Source organism: Poeciliopsis prolifica, unplaced genomic scaffold, assembly GCF_027474105.1.
Source record: "Poeciliopsis prolifica strain line A6 unplaced genomic scaffold, Auburn_PproV2 SCAFFOLD099, whole genome shotgun sequence".
Taxonomy (NCBI): Eukaryota; Metazoa; Chordata; class Actinopteri; order Cyprinodontiformes; family Poeciliidae; genus Poeciliopsis; species Poeciliopsis prolifica.
The window spans coordinates 456,863-479,230 of NW_026562474.1; the positions used below are offsets into that span (position 1 = coordinate 456,863).

Below are 22,368 nucleotides of genomic sequence, written 5' to 3' on the forward strand. Positions count from 1 at the left end.
CACTTTGTTCTTTACGCTTTTCTGTCAAACTGATCTTGATCAAGATTTATCCAGGCTTCTCAATGTTTCTTTGAACGTTTTCCGTTTTTTCACTCATTTTGAGTTGTGTCCTCTGGCCTGAATATAGTCAGAGGAACAGTTAGGCCTGATTTCACTCTGATCCATGAATTATTCAGGCCATAAAAAACCCACAAAACTTTGCAAAGAATCAAATTGGATCTTTAGGCCATTTGTTACCAGTGGCTTATCACAAAGATGTATTTTTTTTAATCATTTATTTAGTTGACTCTTTTTAAAAAACACCAAAGAAAAATACTTTAAAGAAAATACAATTTTAACAACAACAAGGGGATTTCTAAAGAGATGCTGTCTGAAAAGCTGGCATAAAGCAGAGGAATGATTCATCTCTCAGGTTCAGGTTGTTGCTGATTTTCAAGTCTGTATATTTTGACTGTGAGATACAGTTTATCCTTTATGAATAGTTCTTCACCCGTTGAACAAACACCAATTGATTTTGCTTCAAACTGGGAACATTGAGATGAAACAAAGCAGACCTGTGACCCAATATTTTTGGTTCGAGAAGAAACTAAAGGCAGTTTTCTCAAACTTCAACCAAGAGGTTTTAAACCTTATGATATGATCACATTTTATTGATCCTTTCCATGAGATGAAATTGATGGAGATTCGTACGTGAATGAAATGGAAACTGTATGCTGGGTCAAACCCACTGCCAAACTCTTGTGTTAAATCAGCTCAGCGTCAGATCAGGTCACACTTGACAGAAAGAGATTTACAAAACAAATTTTAGCAGTTCAGTTTTTAGGAAGCTTAGAGAATTATAGATCCAGACCACTTCAAAAGATTGCAAGAAAGTGTGACTTCTTAAAAGAATAGTGTACAGAAATAATTGGTGCTTTAAAACTTTTACACAGCGACAACACAGCATCACACTCTGCCTGATTCCCGTAACCTGCCAGGCAAAGACATGGCAACCCAGATTCATTTCAATCACGTCTGGCAAATGAGAGAAGAAACGTCCCCTGACACCGCGCAAAGCTAGATTTCCATTTCTTTCTTTTTTTTTTTTTAAATGTTCCATCAAATAAGGAAGAAATAAATGGAAATGCATACGGGTTGGTGATACGTAATGTCATTAAAGTTGAAAAGTAATCATCTCAGGCTGCCTCTGAAGTGTGGACTGCCAATTGTATTTGGCTTTCTGCAGGTCTGATTAAACAAACCAAGCAGAAAGTTGCTGTTGAAGCCCAGCAGACATATTGAATTGCATTGGATACATCAAACGATACGATTGCTCTTGCTGCTTTTAAATCTTCTCAAAGAATATTTGCTTTGTTTGCTTTTGTCTTTCATACATTGCTCATAGAAAATGATTTTTATTGTTACATGTCAAACTTAGAAAAGAGTGTAGATATTTCTAGGACTGAACCAAAAAAAAAAAAACTCGGTAAGTGAAGAAATCTTTCAAGTTTTCAATCCATCCTGTCAGGTTTACAATGATTATCCTTAATTTGAAAAACACCCTTAGTACCAGAACAAGGAATAAGGAATAATAATCTCACCATATTGAAACACTGAAATACTTTTTTGGACAACGTGAAGAATTTTCTGTTGCTTTGCATCTGACTTTGTTGTAAACGGTGAAGCTTGACAATCTGAGTCTCTCTTTAAAGTGACAGTTTTATTGGCTTGTTATGTTTTAGCATAATGAACAAATAAAACTACTAGAACTGGCCAAGAACATTCTGACTTAAAAATGCCTAAACTGTGTTGACTTTTCTGGTGTGGCATATTTAGGAAAATCTAAAATTAAAAGATTTACGAGGATGGAACTACATTCAACATAGATTCTTCAAAAAATATTTTGAGATTTAACAAACTTTTTATTTGTGAAACAGGAAACAGTTTTTGTGGTCAGCTGAATGTCAGGCTGGAGCCTTCAGAGCCACTTCTCTTATTTTCTGTTCTCAATATAACAAGACACAAAACTTGTAAAAATGTCTCCTCACCATTTTTTCTACATGACATCAAACATCCGACGAAGCGTTCCCGTCTTACTGACGCGATTTTTCTCATTTAAACGTGAACGTATTTGGGTTTTAATGATCTATAAATCACTATGTAGTGAGATTTTCAACTCATGAGCCTTATGTCTCCTTTCCATTTGTCATTGGCTTGTATTGATAGTAGTACATATTATTATTATTATTATTATTATTATTATTATTATTATTATTATTATTATTATTATTATCATCATCATCATCATTATCATCATCATCATCATCATCATCATCATCATTATTATTATTATTATTGCATCTTTGAACAGCTAGAGCCTGTTTTTCTTCCAGATGTGGAGGCACAGAAGTAACACTGTTGAACTGGGCTGGGCTGTCAGGTTCTGTGTTTTTCTGTGTTAATTCTGAGTTTCTGTGTCCTGAGTTCTCCTAGTTGTCCTGTCTTCCCCTTGATTGTTCCCAGGTGTGTCACTGATTACCCTCAGTGTATTTAGTCCCTCCTGTGTCCTTTGTTCCCGTCGGGTCCTTGTCATCGTTTGTCGTTGTCAGATTGTCAGATTGTCGTTGTCGTCGCTCGTTTGTTTTGTGCCGCCCTTAAGACCAGTTGCTACCGGTGTGAGCCCTGGCTTCCGCTCAGCCGTGCTGCCTGGCCGCGGACTCCGTTTATTGACTGTTTTTTTGTGGACTATTTTGTTATTAAATTACACCACCGTTCACTTACCTGGGTCTCCAGCGTGCTGCCTCACCACCTCCATCACCTCACTTTATGACAGAAGGACCCGACCAAGAATACGGTGAGGCTCGCTGTTTAACATCATGGACCCAGAGGGTGTAGAGGAGCTGCTCCGAACGATCCAGGAGTATGAGGATTCAAAGAGCACGTCCACGTTCGCCCTCAGACGTCTAGGGTTCGCCATACGCCTGGGTATGTTGCTGGACTACTGGGTTCCACGTCTCCAGCACCCCGCGCTGGTGGAGCTGCAGCGGGAGGCAGAGGAGATACGCCAGACAGCCTTCGCGGCCTGGGATGCTAAACCTCTGCCTCCCAGGCCAGACATCCGCTCCGCCAGCCCAGCCCCAGCTCCAGCCTCTGCTCCTCGTCCTGCTCCGCCGGACCCCGCTCCGGTTGCCGTTTCTGCTCCGCCGGACCCCGCTCCGGCTGCCGTTCCTGCTCCGCCGGATTCCGCTCCGGCTGCCGTTCCTGCTCAGCCGGATTCCGCTCCGGCTGCCGTTCCTGCTCCGCCGGATTCCGCTCCGGCCTCCGTGGATTCTGCTCCGCCGGATTCCGCTCCGGCCTCCGTGGACTCTGCTCCGCCGGATTCCGCTCCGGCCTCCGTGGACTCTGCTCCGCCGGATTCCGCTCCGGCCTCCGTGGACTCTGCTCCGCCGGATTCCGCTCCGGCTCCTGCTCCTGCTCCGCCGGATTCCGCTCCGGCTCCTGCTCCGCCGGATTCCGCTCCGGCTCCTGCTCCTGCTCCGCCGGATTCCGCTCCGGCTCCTGCTCCTGCTCCGCCGGATTCCGCTCCGGCTCCTGCTCCTGCTCCGCCGGATTCCGCTCCGGCTCCTGCTCCTGCTCCGCCGGATTCCGCTCCGGCTCCTGCTCCTGCTCCGCCGGATTCCGCTCCGGCTCCTGCTCCTGCTCCGCCGGATTCCGCTCCGGCTCCTGCTCCTGCTCCGCCGGATTCCGCTCCGGCTCCTGCTCCTGCTCCGCCGGATTCCGCTCCGGCCTCCGTGGACTCTGCTCCTTCCGAGATCCCTAGTGCTCCTCCCGAGATCCCTAGTGCTCCTCCCGAGATCCCTAGTGCTCCTCCCGAGATCCCTAGTGCTCCTCCCGAGATCCCTAGTGCTCCTCCCGAGATCCCTAGTGCTCCTCCCGTGTCCCCTAGTGCTCCTCCCGTGTCCCCTAGTGCTCCTCCAGTGTCCCCTAGTGCTCCTCCAGTGTCCCCTAGTGCTCCTCCAGTGTCCCCTAGTGCTCCTCCAGTGTCCCTAGTGCTCCTCCAGTGTCCCCTAGTGCTCCTCCAGTGTCCCCTAGTGCTCCTCCAGTGTCCCCTAGTGCTCCTCCCGAGTCCCTAGTGCTCCTCCCGAGTCCCCTAGTGCTCCTCCCGAGTCCCCTAGTGCTCCTCCCGAGTCCCCTAGTGCTCCTTGGCGCCGAGGACGCCCTCCGGACCTCCCCCGTGGGGTCTGCGGGCGCCGAGGACGCCCTCCGGACCTCCCCGTGGGGTCTGCCGCGGGCGCCGAGGACGCCCTCCGGACCTCCCCGTGGGGTCTGCCGCGGGCGCCGAGGACGCCCTCCGGACCCCCCTCGACGCCTCTGCCCTCTTTCTGTTTAGTTTTGGACTCTTGGCCCCTCCTTGTGTTTCCGCCCACCTTTTGTGGGTAGTTTTTGTTTTCTGGACTCTGGCCCTCCTGCCGTCGCTCCTCCGCCCACCCTGGTTTTTGGGTTTTGGATTTTGTTTTTGGGCGTGGTAGCCGCCCTTTAAGGGGGGGTACTGTCAGGTTCTGTGTTTTTCTGTGTTTTAATTCCGAGTTTTTGTGTCCTGAGTCTCCTAGTTGTCCTGTCTTCCCCTTGATTGTTCCCAGGTGTGTCTCCTTCCCCTGATTACCCTCAGTGTATTTAGTCCCTCCTGTGTCCTTTGTTCCTCGTCGGGTCCTTGTCATTGTTTGTCAGATTGTCGTTGTCGTCGCTCGTTTGTTTTGTGCCGCCCTTAAGACCACTTGCTACCGGTGTGAGCCCTGGCTTCCGCTCAGCCGTGCTGCCTGGCCGCGGACTCCGTTTATTGACTGTGTTTTTTGTGGACTATTTTGTTATTAAATTACACCACCGTTCACTTACCTGGGTCTCCAGCGTGCTGCCTCACCACCTCCATCACCTCACTTTATGACATGGGCAGAGTTGAATCAGGAAATAACTTGTGAAGTCAAGATAAAAAAAAAGGCACTAAATGAAAAATAATCTAAAATATTTAAGCCAAAAATAATTTTGAATTTAGCTGGAATCTCTTCCACAGAAATTATCACCAAGTAAATTGACTTACAACTCCACTCACAACAGGACGACGCTTTTATTCAGCAGTTTTCTTTCCTTTCCTTTTTTTTTTTTTTGGTCACTTGTTCTGAAGCGAAGCCTCTGCTGAGAAAATGGCCCAAAGTGTGAAGAACATTGAACTAACCTGTCAGAGTCTGACCGTTGCACTGTGGCATATATTTTTTTAAAAGACTGTTGAGAGCCAAACTGCTGTGGAGTTGGACTGTATTAAGCCTAGACGGCAATTACAAGAAGCCCTACTGCTACTTTTGATGTATGACACAGCTGCTTGGCTCATTGTTTTGTTTGGATCACATTTTCACTGCCTGTGAGTGGAATCATGTTGGTGAGAAGAATGTCTTCTATATTGTACCACCACGGGCAGAGTGCTGCAGAAACTAGGTTACAGAGGCGGACATTTCAGAAATCTGTCTCCATTTGACATTTTTCTGTCTTTCTGGATTGGCCAAATGTATATTAGAAAAACTGCATGCAGCTTGGTGGTAGAGGACGCTTGTGGTCTGTTATGACATTCAGGATAAAAAGGACATATAAAGGGACAATTGTGAACTTTGATTGCCTGACTTAATGTTTCCTCCAACTAGAGGTCCTTTAATTCATGGTGACAGTCATTCGTCGAATGAGTGCAAGACAAATTAGCTAATGTTACAAAATAGAAATAACGAATGCATGCTGTCATGTTTTCTACTGATGCATCATGTATAATCATTTCATTAAGAAATTTTGCCAAATAATCTGGTGAAAAGACCTAAAATATATTCACCTTTTAGCCTGACATTGTACTGAAAAGTTACATCAGAAGTGTTCTTACATTTTTCAATCTTGATGAATGCGCATTTTGAAGTTTTACATTAAAGAAAAGTTGATGGAAATGAAAATTTGAATTTACTTCCTCATTTCAGTAAAAGCTTTTTAACAGTCTTTGGCTTTCTGAAAAAGTATGAACATTAGTAAAATCATCAGCAAATTTGAATTGATATTTGTATTATGGGCAGATACACTCACTGGCAAACAGGTGTATGCGTGCATGTGTGTATGTGTGTAGGTGTGTGTGTGTGCGTGTCTGCATGCGTGCGTGTGCGTATGTGTGTGTGTGTGTGTGTATGCGCACGCTATGCCTATATTTAGCCTCTGCTCGGCAGGTTTGAGGAAGATTCACATTTAACCTTTTGCTCAAACACGTTCCTCCCTGGGCGTTCTAATTCTGTTCGTCTTTAATTAATGACTGTGCTGCTAATTAGAGACTGTGCAACTCTTTCATACCCTTCAACAGTCTCTCACCTATTATCAGCTTTCCATCTCTTAACTTTGAGAAGTGTTTTTTTCCCTTCTGTGCCTGCCCATTAGGAATACTAGGTGTGTGATATATGTGAAAAGATATTTTAGAAAGAAAAGAGTTTGCTGGACAAAATAAGTCATAATAACACTAGAATTAGAATTTTATTGGTGTTTAAGGCCATACAATAAGAAGAATATGTTTGCCTACTAGTTACAATTATGATGGTGCAGTTATTAGTGCTCTTCCACCCAGAGGATCCTGGGATTGAGTCCAGAGGATCCTGGGATTGAGTCCAATAGTTTGATTGGATTTGCGTATTCTCCTCGTGGATGTTTAGTACTGCTGTTCAGTTCAAAGTTAAAGACACTAGTGATCATTAAAAAGCAAAGAGCTAACAAATGTAATCCTTCACACCAACATTTAATTTAATTTTTTCTAATCTTTGTCAATAAACATCTTAATGTCTCTAACAGCTGAAACCAGCTAACTTGGTCTGCAGACATTCTGATAAATTGTAAGATTTTTTTCAGGCCTTTTTAGCAACATGGTTGATATCATCTGTCAGCCAGCTGATGTGACAGAGAAAAGCTTTTTATGCAGTAAGGGAAGCAGTCAGTTCATCCCTCTAGGTGACTATAGTGGGTGTTTAGCATTCTTCTTGAAATTTGAGTCGTTCTATTGTGAATTTAATGTCGACTGGTGCCTTTAGGAAACTAGTGTCAGCTACCACTCTGTATTATCTGACTGCAACGAAGTGACATCCTGCTTTCAATAGAAAACATCTAAAACTGCTCCAACATCTACAGTGTAGAGCCTCGATCCACTAGGAATGCTGAGATGAAAATGAATGGCAGCAGTTGTTTAGTGAAGAACAACAAAATGACAACCATATCCACCATTTAAATGCTCAAATCATCATCCTGTGCAGGGCAGGTGTGTGTCTCTACCAGATCCACCTGACCAACATTCATTCCCTCCTCTTTGCAAGCAATTTACCAAGAACTTAAACTCTTGGTGAACACTATACCAAGATTTCACAAGATTATGCCAGATTTATTCTGGTATTACTTTATAGTAAAGCTTCAATATTTTCAATGATCCAAACATAAATAAATAAAAGATGAAAGTCATTCAAATTAACCTGTGAAAAAGTAATTGCTCAGTAAACCTAGTAACTGGGAATAGCCTTTGGTGAGAACTAGGGGTGTTGAATATTGCTGTGAAGGTGTTCTGTCCCATTAATCATTGGAGCACTTTTGAACATTCACAGACTCTAACACATTAAATTGGCTTAAGTGCAGGTTTGGACTAGGCCCCTTGAAAGTCTTCATCTTTTCCAAAGAAGTGGAGTTGCTGGTGTGCTTGAGTTCTCAATGTTCTGCTCCGTATCCCGGTAGCCACATATCCCAGACAGATGTTTCCTTCAGGATCCTCTGATCAGTGATGTCAGTGACACATTACTGTAACGCCTTATTCTAATCGAGTCAGGTTTTTCAGTAATGAGTAATCTCAGATTAAAGTTAGTCATCCAAATCACTGCATTGCTACTTTTGTCACTTTCTCTGGTAATGTAATTTAATTTTCTCTGTGTGTTTCTATGTGACAGTTAACAGCAGCTGATTGCACGCCGCCACAGAAACATACAGAATGGAGAGAGTAGGGAGATGCTCATTTTGTTCCTGGAAAAACAGGAACTATTTTGAGTTTCTGTCAAAATAGAAACTCAAAATAGTTTCTATTTTGCTGGACAAAATAAGTCACGATAGTCCGATTATTATAACCGACTTTGGGCTTGTATTTTCTAAAGTTGCTTGCAAATTTAATGAGTCACAGGTTGCAGTTTATTGAGCTTGTTTTGAACTTGAATTTGCATATTTGGGATTCCAAATAAGCAGAGACACATAATCAGCCTCAGAGATTGACTGACATCCAAATGGTTTCAGTCAGGCTCTCCCTGTCCATCTAACTCCCGGTTGATCCGTCCCACTGGGTTGCTAATGACAAGTTAATATATTTACTGGAAATAATGTCGAGTTTGTGTTGTGCTCCAGAAAACTACAAACAGCAAGACTCTAAAATGCTTTTTACAATTTTACAGACAGCAGTGGAACAAATATGAACAAGCAAAAATGACTTTTTTTTTGTTTGTTTTGTTGTTGCTTTTTTTTTGACTATTGCAACCACTGAATTATCTCACCTTATTGTAAGATTATGTTCAACCTTATAAGTGGAGATACATTGTTGATGTTATGATTATAAAATAACTTGCAATTAATTACATCAGTATTGGCAAAACTCAATTATGATTAATTTCTGGTTTTGAAAAGAGTATAAAAAATTCTCTCTCTCTTTCTCTCTCTCTTTTTCTCTACCTCTTTCTGTTTTATGGCTTTAATATGCAAGCATATTCTAGCTGCCATATCTAAAAAATAAATACGACAGCAATATGTTGTTATAATTACAAACTGTCTGGTTTTAACAGATTCCATATCTTTTAAAAACCCAAAAATGTTCCTGTTTAAACAAGAAAGGCTGTAACAGAACAGCAATATCTTGTTGGATCTTTGTCATCTGGACAGAGTGAGAAGTTGTGATCTGTCAGAGGAAAGAATTTTAATATATCATTTTGAGTCTCAAAACAAAAATACTTCTCTTTCGTATAAGATTCTGCTCCTTTATTTCCTGTCTCAGGCAGTGAAGCAGAAAGAACTTTAATTAAAATGTCAACAATCCTAATTTAACAAAACAACATGAAGATTTTAATCTGTTTTCATGTCAGTCAGTGAGGAAAAGGTATGTTTTTATACAGTGCAGGTAAATATCTGACTTAAACTCTATACTGCTAACCTGTAATTACAAGCTAACGCTGGGACTAAAGTGTTTATCAAGGCAATTTGTTTTTTGGGGGTTTTCACATGTAGAGTTATTGAGTTTTTATAAAATAATCTGTGAATTTAAATCTTAAATCTTTGGCTTGCACAGACATCTATTTCTCTTTTCATTTAGTCCTCATCATGTTGCTCACCTGGTCTCCACCCTGCTGACTTAAAATGAAACATATTTATAGTTAGTGTCTCGTGTCTATTGTTTGGACTCACATTTAAAGTCACAGCTTTTGTTATCAGCTTATGTCTCCAAATATCCTTTTTTTTTCTTCAAAAAAGGATATTTGGAGACTCGATGTGATTAAAAGTCACTTGCCATGGATGGATCACAAAAAGGTCATCATTACCATTCTGAAAAAAATGATCAAATTGAAAGTGTTATTTTCTTCAATGAATCTCTAAGTGTTTGAGAGTCTTGTCAGGGCTTCTTCTCTTGTCTTTATCTGGTAAAAAAGAAAGTCACAGTGTGTTTGTGAAGCCAAAAGAAATGAAGAGGTGAAATAAAGAAACAGTTCAAACAGAGGTAAGATCTGAGACTTAGTAAAACAGAGCAGACTGCATATTAAGTCTATTTTCATATGTGAGACCTGCAGCTTTAACAGCAGGGAGACGGGAAGGCCAAGGTTCAAACAGCCAGAGGCAACGACCAATATGCAAACAAGCTGCGGCTTCACACTGCACTTAGTTTAAACCTGCGCCCTGTTCCCGTGCTTCGTAACACTCAGGCTATTTGTTGATCAGGAGATATTTATTGAACTGACATTTATTAAAAAACATGCTTTTTCAGAGACAGACTGAGTGCATTTCAGAACTCATTAGGTACTTAATGGTTATTCTTTTATTCCTAATTTGCCACTCAAATTCAGAGGACTGTTCAAAACTCTTAGAATGTGCACTTCTTTATTGACGCACATTTGGAGGGGTTAACATCTCTTCATGCAGATTCAGATTCAGCTGAATGAGACTAAAGGTTATGAAACTGGTTATGAAAGGGTCCTGTGTCCGACCCAGTGTCCAGCAGCACTGGAACCCCACAGAGGTCTGTTCTCTCACTCTGTTGGTCTCGGACGTTCACTGCAAGAAACTCTGTGGAATCTGTACATACAAGACAGAGACAAGAGGCTGAGGAGGCAGAGCTGCTGTACTGCTTAATGACTTCACGTTGGAACATTTATTTCATCCAGAAAGTGAAGGAGACATGATTATGTTTTTCAGGAGAAACTGAAATAAGTCTGATTATATTTCTTGAAGAAACTTGGGACCTTCAGTGCTTTCAGAAAGATGCTCCCAATCTTCTGTAATCAGCTTGATGGGAGCATTTAACTGCCAGAGCTAGGAAATTAATGCAGGTGTAGTATCTTGCTATCATTAAAAAATGTCTGATTTTAAAGGATATTATGTCTGAAGAAAACATCTCCAGACATGAGGTTCTTTAGAGAGGATACAACTAAAACCATTGATGCCCTTTGAAGACTGACCTGCAACAACTTGTGTTTTCCCTTCATGATCATTTATGTCATTGAACTGAATTTCTCTCCAAGGTGTTTGGATTTGGGATTCACTGACCAACAACAACAACCTCCTCCAGTTAAGATCAGTGCCCTGAAAGACTGCTTGCTTTTTTTTGTCCACCAGGTGTCGCGAAGGTTACCAAGGAATCCGGTGTGACCAGTTCCTGCCCAAGACAGACTCCATCCTGTCAGACCCCAGTAAGAGGCTTCTGTGTTCTCTCTGCATCAACACAAAATTTAAACATCTAAACAAACAGAAGCAGAAAAATGAAAGTATATAGGGCAACTGAAAAAATGTAAATGCTCACAATTCTGTGCTGACATATTTGAAAACCCTGAAACCACTGACTTCTCACTTCTGCCATGCAAAAGCAGCTTGACAGCTTTTACGGAAGCACTTAGTCAGATGGTATAAATAGAAATGTGTTTGATATCAAACTGCCTTCACTGTTAAATCTTTTTTGCATATAGGAAAATGTGTATGATATTTATTCTAAAAGCAATGAGTCATCTCAGCAGCAAACAAGTCAAGAAGTTATTTTTCTTTAATGGCTCTTCAGAGTCAGACATATTCAACTTTTTCAGATTTTGTAGTCGTACAACCACAAACTTTGAGTTCTTATTTTTTTGTGAAGTTTAAGGAAAATAAACATTGAGAAGAGTTTAGGTTTGTCTCTTTTTATGCCCATCCATCTTTATAAAATTAGCTGTCAGATTTGATGGAGTCTGCGAACATCAATTTTCAACTGGACTAAGGTCTTTGGTTTTGGCTGAACCATTTTACCAGATGAATATGCTTCAGTTACTTGTCATGGCTTCTTCGGATAAAACTATCCGCTGATAAAGTCCACTAATCAGTCCTGCCTCGACAAACTTCAGCATAGGATCCACAGCTGTGGTCCCTGTTTTTTCCACTCTAGCACATAGAGCAGGGGTATAACTGTTCCTTGCCATAAGTCTGAACATTATCTAGTGTCATAGAGGAAAGGTCTGCTGCGCTCTTTCGATTCTCAAATGATTGATTTTACAAAGTTGACATCACAGCTTCAGATGTTGTTTTACAACTTAACTCAGCTTCACACTCCAACACTAAGTCACCATTGGCCCGAAGTGCCACAACATGACAGGTAAGGGATGACTGCTGTGTCCCTGGGTCTTCGATTTACAGTTTTCCCACTAATCCTCACAGAGAAGCTGGATTTCTACTGAGATTAAATTATACACATGTGAATTAGGTGAAGTCCTGAAGGCAGTTAGCTGTTCTGGATTTTATTTAGGGGTCACAGATTAAAGGGGACTGAATACATATGCAAATCTCAACTTTGCAGATTGATTTTGGAAAAGATTATTGTGTAAAAACCATGTATAAATTCATTACCTTATTCTGGCGTAAAAACATCTAGAACTGCAAGCAGTTCCAAGCCAACATGAGCAAGTCTGTCCCTCACCCTTTAACTCCTCCATGTAATCACTTTAAAAACTGAGTTTTTATCTTGTTATTGGATTTTTTTTCTCAGCTTTTTCCAAACTATTTTCTCCTATTAAGATGAAGGTCACTTTCCTCTTGCTTTATTTCCTATAAAACATGGTTCTCTCAATGTCACAGAGTGTAGAGAATTACACAGATTACCCAAATTCTTCACCATCCTGCCCTTTATCAATATTATATGAATTTCTTAGGTCTTCCAGGCTCATTTAAAAGAAAATCAATCTTTCTTCAGCTTCCCCATATTGTGGCAGTCCAATGTCTTATCTGTGGGATTCCTGCCAACAATGCCATAATAACACTATTTAGCATTAAAAGGACAATGTGGTACTTCAGGCACTTTGTATTTGCCCAATGTCAAAACTCCCTTAAGAGCATTAATATTCAAATTTCATTTTCCCATTTAACACTTGATTGGAAAGGAGAACGTGCCATAAACAGGACATGGCCGATGCAGTGGCAGTGTTATCACTGGGTATTTGCTAATATCTTTTACTTTCCAGATCATTAAAGGAAGCTGCTGCAATGAGGTTTTTAATTTCACTCAAAGTATTAATGTAATTGTTTCCTAGAGAAATAGTGGTTTCCACTCAAGTGACACCCATCACTTTCTGTTTGTGTAGCAACTGACTTGCCCTTGTATGTAGGTGATGAAGATGTGTTTTCTTCCTCATAGATCAGACTGTTTCTTACATTTTTCTTTTTTGTTTTGTCATGCTACAAACCTTACTGTATTTTAATGGGGTTTAATGCAAGATCCCTTTTTTTCTGTAAAGCATAATTCATTTTATGAATCCAAATCAAAAAAGTATGGCATTTATTTGCATTCAATGCAGCCATATTCAATGCAAGCATCTTCTCCTGTAATTACAGGTGAAAGTATGTTAGGATACATTTCTATAAAGTTGTCAGGTTTAAACCCCTAACATTAGTAAAACACTACCTGGAAAGAAAGACAGAACACATCAGTTAAGTTTTACTCGCAAGGAGAGTGCCCCAGAGACGTACATCAGTTACAATCTCCAACACACTCTGAGTACGTCTTGGCTCTCAACGCCTTTTATTTCCTTAGGTCACCCTGGTTACATGAAAGTCACAGCCTCTATAGGGGACAGGGTAACAGGGTAAACACATTCCAACATACATAGTAAGAAAAACAAGAACTGGTTGCTGGTGCGACCTCTTGACCTGCACTAAATAGTTTAAAGCCATCTGGTTGAGATCTTTACAGCTCTTCCTCTCCCGCTGTTAAACCGACTCTTGCACCCACTTCACACTCAGGGCCGCACCAACTCAACATACAAGAAACAACAATACATGGGATAACTTATATACAATTATTCCAACAAAAGTTTCACAATCACTTTTATTCTCGTAAACTTCCTTGCAAAAACAGGTCAAGTTGAGTCATATTGGATCAAGAGCATTTCTGAAAAGCAATTTTTAAGTTTTGTCAGAAACCTTTCAAGTCACATATGAGGTTACCCAAGGTTCACTCCTAGAGCCTATCTTATTTAATATCTACATACTCCCACTAACTCAGGCTATAACAGGAAATAAGATAAACTATCATAACTATGCAGATGATACACATCTCTACATTATGATGTCACTATTTGACTCCAAACCATCCAATCACGGAAGAGATGCTTAGAACAGATAAATGTGTAGACGTGCCAAAACGTTCTCCTACTGAACAGAAAGAAAAGTGAAGATATTATCTTTGAACCTAAAGAAGAATGAACCTAAAGAACAATATCTATGACACTAGTGTCATAGACACCAGTGACACTATTGTCATAGATCTAGTGTCATAGATCTAGAGTTATAGATCTAAAGTTATAGATCTAGAGTAAACACACTACTTCAGTTATTATCACTAAAAACCAACAATCAGGTATGAAACCTGGGAGTAGTGATGACCTCTGACCTGAATCTTGTGAGCTGCATATAGACAGTTGCACAAATCAGCCTTCTGTCACTTGAAGAACATTTTCAGGACTAATGTCTCAGCAAAATCATTTGAATACTTTTCAAAAGTACTATAAGCTCACAATGTGAAAAAAAAAAATCTGTAAGTCTGTTTCAGTCGTTGGTATAAAGTCAGAGCTGTAGTGTGAAGTATCTTCTAGCTAAGGACAGGGGGTTTTCCTTTACCTGTTCTTGCAAATTAAAGGGGAGAAAAAAGTCGTTATTTCTGCAATTCACAAAACAAGTTCACCTATTAAAACTTTTAAGAAGACTTATAACTCCAGAGGGGGAAGGATAAAAAGACTAACCACATCTTTACCATTACCTTAAATTAAATTGGTTTTCTTTCCTAACATGGTAACCGTTTCTGGGAATCCCAAACCTGAGGACTTTTTCAGGCGGATTTCCATATAAATTGTTCAAACTTGCAAAGTCATTCCTGAACCACTCTGGGCCTGAAAAACAGAGTTAAGAGAGAGGGCCTGCTAGACGACCGCTCTGCAGCTGTTGCATCATCATCAGCCGATCCAAATAGAATGCTGATTAAACACTGAAGCTCTTCATATTGCATTCCATTAATCTGTTCACAACCAGAAACTCCAGTTATCTACTTTATCACAAAGTGGTAGAGTGGGGAGAAAATAATATTTGGCATATTTGTTTAGGATTAAACATCTAAAAACTGTGGAATCCATCTTTATTCTAACCACTTTTAATATGATACCCCTAAGTAGAAACCCAAAGCAATAAATGACTTGCTGAAGTTGTGTAACTGTGAAAGTTAACCTCAGTATAAATCAAGCTGTTCCATGAAGGCCTCAGCGCTTCATCGAAGAACATAGAGAACCGTTATAGCTTCACAATGAGCAAATGAAGAAAGAAGGCAGACAACTTTAGCAGCCAACAGTTTTTAAAATAAATGAACCCAATAGCAGTTAGCTATCTAGTGTCAAGCTGAACACAACCTAAATAAAATTAAGAAAAAAATATTTTCTTGGTTGTTTTGGACAGGTGAGAGGCATAGAGATGAAAAGTTTCCAGACATCAAATTTAAATACAGTGTTTCTATCCAACTGTCATGTGAATTTTGAGCAAATTTTCAAACAAGTAAAAAAAACTTGAATTAGCCGTGTTTCCATCTAATGACTTGGGCAAATCAACCAAGCTACACAAAGCATAATGTGATCATGAGGACGCCACATGGCTGTAATAAACAAGAAGAAGATACTAGAAACTAACATCTCAGAAAAATGGAATAGCTCAGACTTTGAGATTTTACCAAAAAGTCCTGAAATGTTTTGAGTTTGGTGGCTCTGGTAAGGCACAGCCTCATTACTCTTTGATAGTTCAAATATTTTTTCCTAAAAGCCAAAAACACCTAATGGAACAGAGCATTGTTCCATCCATCATCTGGAAACGGGAAGAGAAAGATCCTGCTGCAAAAGTAGCAAAACATGGCAGGAAGGAAGAAGCACAGTTCCCATGCGGGCACGTTGTCTCCAGCAGGGACAGAGGAGCAGGTCAGAAGTGAAGGAAAAATGGACACAGCTGAAGATGTGTCTATACTAAAAAAAAAAAAAAGTTAGCTGCTTCAGAAGACTTGAATGTGTTTGTTCACCTTCCAGCAGAACTGAACACACAGCAAGGGCGACACTAAAATAGTGCAGAATGCATTTCCATTTTCATGTTAGAATTAGTGATGAACAGATATGGAAATCAGTGCATCAACTGAAATGAATACTGCTGACATGCCCAATAACCAATACTTATCAAAATCATATATTATACATTTCCCTGTGCTTTGGACTCTGCTTAAATGTCACCAATCTGATAATTATGACTTTAAAATAAAAAATATAATTTCCCGTTATACCTTGATTTCTTTCTTTCTTGATGGAAATGAGTTTCCATACCATCCAGTTTGAGGTTAAGCTATTTACCAAAAACATTGGAATTGTCTTGTTGCTGATCATATCAAAAGAATATATTTTTTCTTCCATCTCACAGTTAAGCGCTCCTGTCTGTTCACTGCTCCCATTAAAACCTAAACAACATGCATCAAAGTTTTTGCTTGTAATAAAACAAGATGTGACAAAGTTAATATTCATACTTTTGTAAAGGCCTGTTTTTTTTTTCAGATGGCTTCAGTCAGCTTTCTATTGCAAACTTTCTGCTTCTTTTTTCCAGTAACATCTATTCTTTTTTGTTCTTCTTTTCTTCCTTTATTTATTCAACCATCTCCTGCTTCCAAAAAGTTGGTAAGTGCAAAGTTGGCAAAGAAGAGTGGCAGACCATGCTCCTCTTCTTTCCTCAACCCCTCAGATAATCTTGTCACAGCATCCCTCCCCCTGACTTTGCTGGCAGTTAATCAGATCCTAATTTCCTGGGTTACCTCTGTATCTCCTGCTCCAGTTCGTCTCAGTGTTGACATCACCGTTCCCCTTTTTCCCAGATTTCTTTCCTTTCAGACGGCCCTCTCATTCTCCATCCGTCTCCCACTAACCTTCTTTGTGCCGACTTGTCGTCAAAACACATTTTGTCCGAAAGCCGACCCTCATCCACCCAATTCTTTATCCAAGTCATCTCCAAAACACGAAGAGACGCGGCCCTCAAACCGACTTGATTTTGGATCGTGCCAGCCAAGAAAAAAAGTTCAGCGGTAGGGCAAACGATTGCTGCCAAGTACTTCTGGCACGCTGCGGTCTCCTGGGAGGCAGGATGAAGGTAGCCACGTCTTCAGAGAGAGGTTATCACACTGCCTCAGGTTGTCTGGGCATCAGGGCTACCATGGCTGGACTAATACAACAACATCCAGGAATAAAAAAGGAAGAAACATTATTTCCCCTGACAAAATAACACCTGAAAGGAATTTTTGGCACTTCAGCAATTCCGCAGCTATTTTTTGAAAAACTCTGCTTTCCAATCATCAAAGCAACGCTGAATAAAAGATGAGCAGAAAAAGGCTCGAGAATGTTAAGTCAAGCAAAAATAGATATACCGAGATAGAAAGAAAGTGAGACGCAGTTGTCGGGCCATTGTGGATAAAAGCAAAAAATAATAATTGAGGACCAGATTACCACCGAAAAAAAAAAAAAAAAAACTCTGAAATTTTGCGATTACTATTAATATTCACATATTAAAAAAAAACTTCATACTCTGATTACAGAAAGTTGTACATTTGCAAGGTAAATATACATTTTCCATGATCCATTTGAAAAATGAATCATGGGAATAGATAAATGCAAATTTTACATTTTAATATTGGAAAATTTACAATCAGGTGTTTTGTGATTCATTCTCATGAGAAAAAAGAACTTGTATGTTTTCCTGATTATAAAATCAGAAATTCGCAACAAAAATATGAGAAGTCATCTAAGATTGAGGTGTTAAATGGACGCCAGTCATAATAATCAATTAATCATTTAATCCTATAATAAACTCAACCATTTCTATTTGCACAATTTATCATTTTTTTCACTTTTCTCTCTCTTTCTACCAGAACCTGGATGATAAATGTTTTCAGTCCAGTGTTTTGGTCAGAATTGTGAGATTAACGTCAGAATTCTTTCTTTTTTTCAGTGACTCTAATCCTCCTCCGTAGTATTATCTGTAAAACTTGGTGTAGGTGAATTTTTATACATATTTTTGTTGATTAAAGTTTAAAAGCTGTTAGGTGTTGCCTAATTTGTTCTGAAAGGAGTAATTTTAAGCTCATGCTGAGCGCTGACTCAGAACAGACAGTACCCGACTCGGGTCCGTTTACCTCTGAAACCTGGAGAGACAGAACATGACTCGTCACCTTCAGCATCAGAGATCAGAGGTTTAGTCGGGCTTTCCTTGAATCCATCAAAGGTTCAGCAGAAGCCTTTGATGTCATCTCTATATGCTTTTCGTCAAAGCTTTTCACTGCGCAAACAACTTCAATCTTTTGTTGTTGTCAGCAGCTCTGTATCTTTCAAACTGCACTGTTGCCTGTTTGTTCAACCTACTGAAGAACTTTCACACGATAATACTGTATTGAAGATGAGACTGAGCTCTGACTCATATTCTCTTTGATTAGCGGTTCCTCTCTCCTTCACCTCACTATATGATCTTTCTATACTGTTTTCATCATCTCACAGGACTCTTGTGCAATCATTGTCTCACCCACATTGGAAAAATATATTCAACCCCTTGGAATTGAAGGTCTCGGAGCCGAGACGGCGTGTCTTTATGATGCAGACAGACTGAGAATCAGTGTCTGTTCGTTTTGAAGTATCTGCACCGCTTCACTCCCTGTAGACCAGCAGAAGGACTTAGACCTTTAAATTGAAAGGCAAATTTAGTTCACGCTATATTTGAGATTTTCATTCCATGGGTTGCATGAATTGCATGTCGAATGTAACATTAAAGTAATCATGCAAGTCCAGTCTTGAGCAAGAGGCTGTGTTTTACACTGTGCAGCATGAGTGAATCCATGAGATAAGGGGGCATAAAATGTGATAGCGGTTAAAGTTTCATGCCTCCATAACTGTAGAGATAATGACAGTTCAACATGAGCTCTGTTCAGCATTCTGTTCGTGGTTCCTTTACAGTTTTCATCACACATGCACATTTTTGTTTTGTGGTTTTGTTATAAAAAAAAAAGAAGCTGTGTAAGCTGAAATATCCCCAGGCAAAATCAGAAGCACCCCTTCGTGTCGGAGGCGATGCTCTGCGGCACTTCCTGACCTGCAGAAAATTAGCCAATCAATACGCCATCAGACATTTGTTCATATAATGTCATGAGGAAGCAAGGTTTAATAGATGGTGTGGGTGTTTGGAGAGATAAAAAAAGCAGTCGATGAAAAAGCCATGAGTTCAAACTGGTGTATGAAGCATAGATCTTCAGCGTATAGAGAGTGGACACAAACATTTGTACAGTCTTAGTCATGTCACAGAGTTGTACGGCAGACACTTCAGTCGTGGGGAAGTGGATTAGAGTTTCAGATATGAGCTATGACTGCCTGAGCTCTTGGGTAAACAGCAGCTTACCCTGTGTACAGGACACAGTTCAGTTTAATCCAGGGAAGCATCCTTTATTAACCCCACAGGGAAATAAAATGTTGCTGTAACTCATATCATATTGGGGGTTCACATTATTAGAAAATTTCCACCTTTATGTTGAGTGCATTTGTACAGCATTTGATTTACTTTTAGTGAATCAAAAACAGTGTCCCGTCTTTGGTATTTCAGCTCAACATACAGAGACGATTGTTGGCCTCATGAGCCAGAGCAGAGTCAGGGCACATTCACACCCGCCCAGTTCAGTCCACTTTAATCCAGCTGTTTCCTTTGACTAGAAAGTCCATTTAGCGAGGTGTGAATGCATAATCAAACTCTTGCGTGGACTGAAAAAGCAAATTCCTTAAAAGCTTGGGCTCAGATCAGTTGAAGTGAACTCTGGTGTGATTTGGATGCAAATGTGAACCAGAGGCAGTAAACAGCCTATTCCACAGGGAATTCTGGGTAAATACAACTAAAACAAACATGTGAGTCTATCACTAGCGGGAGAAATGACTCATGGTCTCTTACCAAAAAAAGAGAAATCTTACCACCGCTAAAATCTTGCTCAACTCCATTTTTGTTTTCATTTAGTGAAGTGTTTTGTTTTGGGGGTTTTTCAGAGGTTTTTGTGTCGTCTCCTGTAGTGGTTCTTGGTACAGCGCCCCCACAGGCGAGGGCTTGGAACAGGTTTTTCAGTTGGTTTGGTGGGTATGACACAGTGCTGTGAAAGTGAAGCTGCTGTCCCTTTTTCAGCAGCAGAAAATGGGAGAAATGTTGAAATTTTGGTCCCAAATCAAAGTGAGTCTGTTGCACTATCAGGTGTGAAAACAAATTAAAAGTTAAATCTCGGAGTTCCAGGTGACCGTTGCTCTGTCTAGTACTGCTTCTGTTGTAAAGACTGAATAAAAACTAATGCAGGTTTTTATTCATAAAAGTTCAAGGCAAAGTCAAAGCCCAGGGAAATCTCCTTTATATTTACTATTGGGGATTTGAAATGGGATGTTCATGTAAGAAACCTGCAAACATCTCACAGCTGAAAGTGGCGAGGAGAAACTTTCCTCAGGCGGAAGTCAGAAGCTCCTCACTGAAGTTAATACAGCCAAAGGGGCTAAAGCTAGCTGCTGGGAGGCAGGGAGTCCTTAGCAAGAAAATATTTTTTCTTCAATGAATAAAAAATATTTAGTCAATTTGTTATGCTTTAAATATTAAAGCACTCAGAAAACATCAGCATCTTTCTCAATAAAAGAAGTTTACATTTTGTTTAAATCTCCTCTGGATAAAACAGGTTCTCTTTGATAAAACACCAGTTGTCTACCTTTAAAGCTACAATTCAAGGTTAGACATTTTGATATTAACTTCTAGGAACAACATGCTACCTCCACATGTTTTGTCATCTTTGTTGAAAGCTTCATTTGAATCATTTAAAGTAATGTTGGCAGGACTCCTGCTGTGTGTGTTTGGCTGTGTGTGTTCATGGATGGCCTGTGGACTCCAGTTTTGCATTTTTCACGGCTACCTTTGGCATTCCGACATCGCCACGCTGTGCTGGGAATTGCAGTGCAGAGTCCCGCGAGACGGGAAGCTGTCTCACCGTTCCAGAGGAGTTTGTATGCTGCCGGATCTACACACACTGAAACAGCCTGTCTGCTTCATTGAGGGTGAATTAAAATTCCAGGGAGAAACTGAGCTACTACGATTTTATGAGGCTCCGTAATGCTTTCACTGTCTGAGAGAACATGAAGTTTTGGATTCTTAAATTGAGATTTTGTGTTTTACACATTCCCTAGTGTCTCTGCTGCTCTTCTGCATAGAGACACGCTCCAGGTGCAGTGATCTGGACGGACGCAGCTGTGGTGAAACTTTCCTTTTGAAGAAAAGGTGCAGCTAATCCTTTTGAAATCAGATGAAAAGACTAACCGTTTCAGATCTGTTGTGTTTACAGTTTGTTATTACAGTCTATAAATAAAATCTAGATCACATTTAGTATCATTCCAAAGGTTTGCTGTTGCAGCCAACAATTACATAATTTTAGTGTGACCGCATTTAAATAGGAAGGCCCTCTAAACTATAACTCCATCCACCGATGCTTACACTTTAAGCATCGGTGTAAATGTTCCTTTATTAAAACCACATGCAATAACAAAATTTCTATATTTGGCTGTTTTTAAACATCACTACTGAGAAAAAAATATTAGCCCTATTACAGATTTCTTCTACTTCTGCGATTTTTTTTCCAACACTGTCTGTGTTATAGATCAACAAAATAATCAAAACCTTATATGAGAAGAAGAGTACCTGAAGAAATATTAAAGAACGCTATAAATGATGAAGGCTATACAAAAAAAACAACAACAAAAAAACAAAAAACAAAAAGAAAACTGGACCTGTGTGAAAACTACATTGGTGTCCTGGTATTTCAAGTTTCCAGAAATAGAGAATTTCTGGAAATGGAAGACCTCATCTAAAAGTCTTCATATCTACTTGATTAAACCTTTCAAACACCAGATTTAATATGGATCAATACATACATTGGAAACCAAACTGACAATACCTTGGATCTGCTGCTTTGCAGACCCAGCTGGGTCATGTAGCACTGAGCCCAGATATTTCTGTTTCCCATTGAATGTGTGGCCAACACAAACTGAAGGCTTCATCCACTTCCTCCGCTGCCGATGCTAAAACTACAGACAGACCACAATGCTAAAACAGTGGAGAAAACTTGCATCATTCACAACTCCTTCTGTTTGCTCTTTAGCCAGGATGAAATTCCACCAGAGAAATCAAGCTCAATGGGAGAAATCTCAGTTGAAGCACTGAAAGAAGATGAGAATGGAGGTGAACTGTGTAGGAAGATGATGCCAGGATAGTAATTCTGTAGATTACCTTAGAATTAAAAATAGGTTTCCCATTATGTCCTCAATTATTGTGCAGACAAGATTCATGAAGCTCATTGGTTGTCTACCTAACGGGAAGATATCAAAGTTGACAGTGATTATTTAAGCCTCTCAGCTGCAGCAGCACAGTGGGGCGTCAGCAGTTTGCCACAAATACCTCAGACCTGCCAGCTACCATTGAACTCCTCACATGTAGGTATAGGTTAATTAGCTGCAGGTGTGCTTCACTGAC

The 22,368-nt window shown here is 40.2% G+C and overlaps 1 protein-coding gene across 1 annotated transcript in view; it reads left to right on the forward strand.

Annotated features, from left to right (window-relative positions):
• The window catches only part of LOC129353944 (pro-neuregulin-3, membrane-bound isoform), a 388,725-nt gene that overhangs the window by 296,953 nt on the left and 69,404 nt on the right, over positions 1 to 22,368 (forward strand). Inside the window, exon 3 of the mRNA XM_055023390.1 lies at positions 10,885 to 10,958. Coding sequence (XP_054879365.1) covers positions 10,885 to 10,958 — 74 coding nt within the window. The remainder of the gene's footprint in view (positions 1 to 10,884; positions 10,959 to 22,368) is intronic.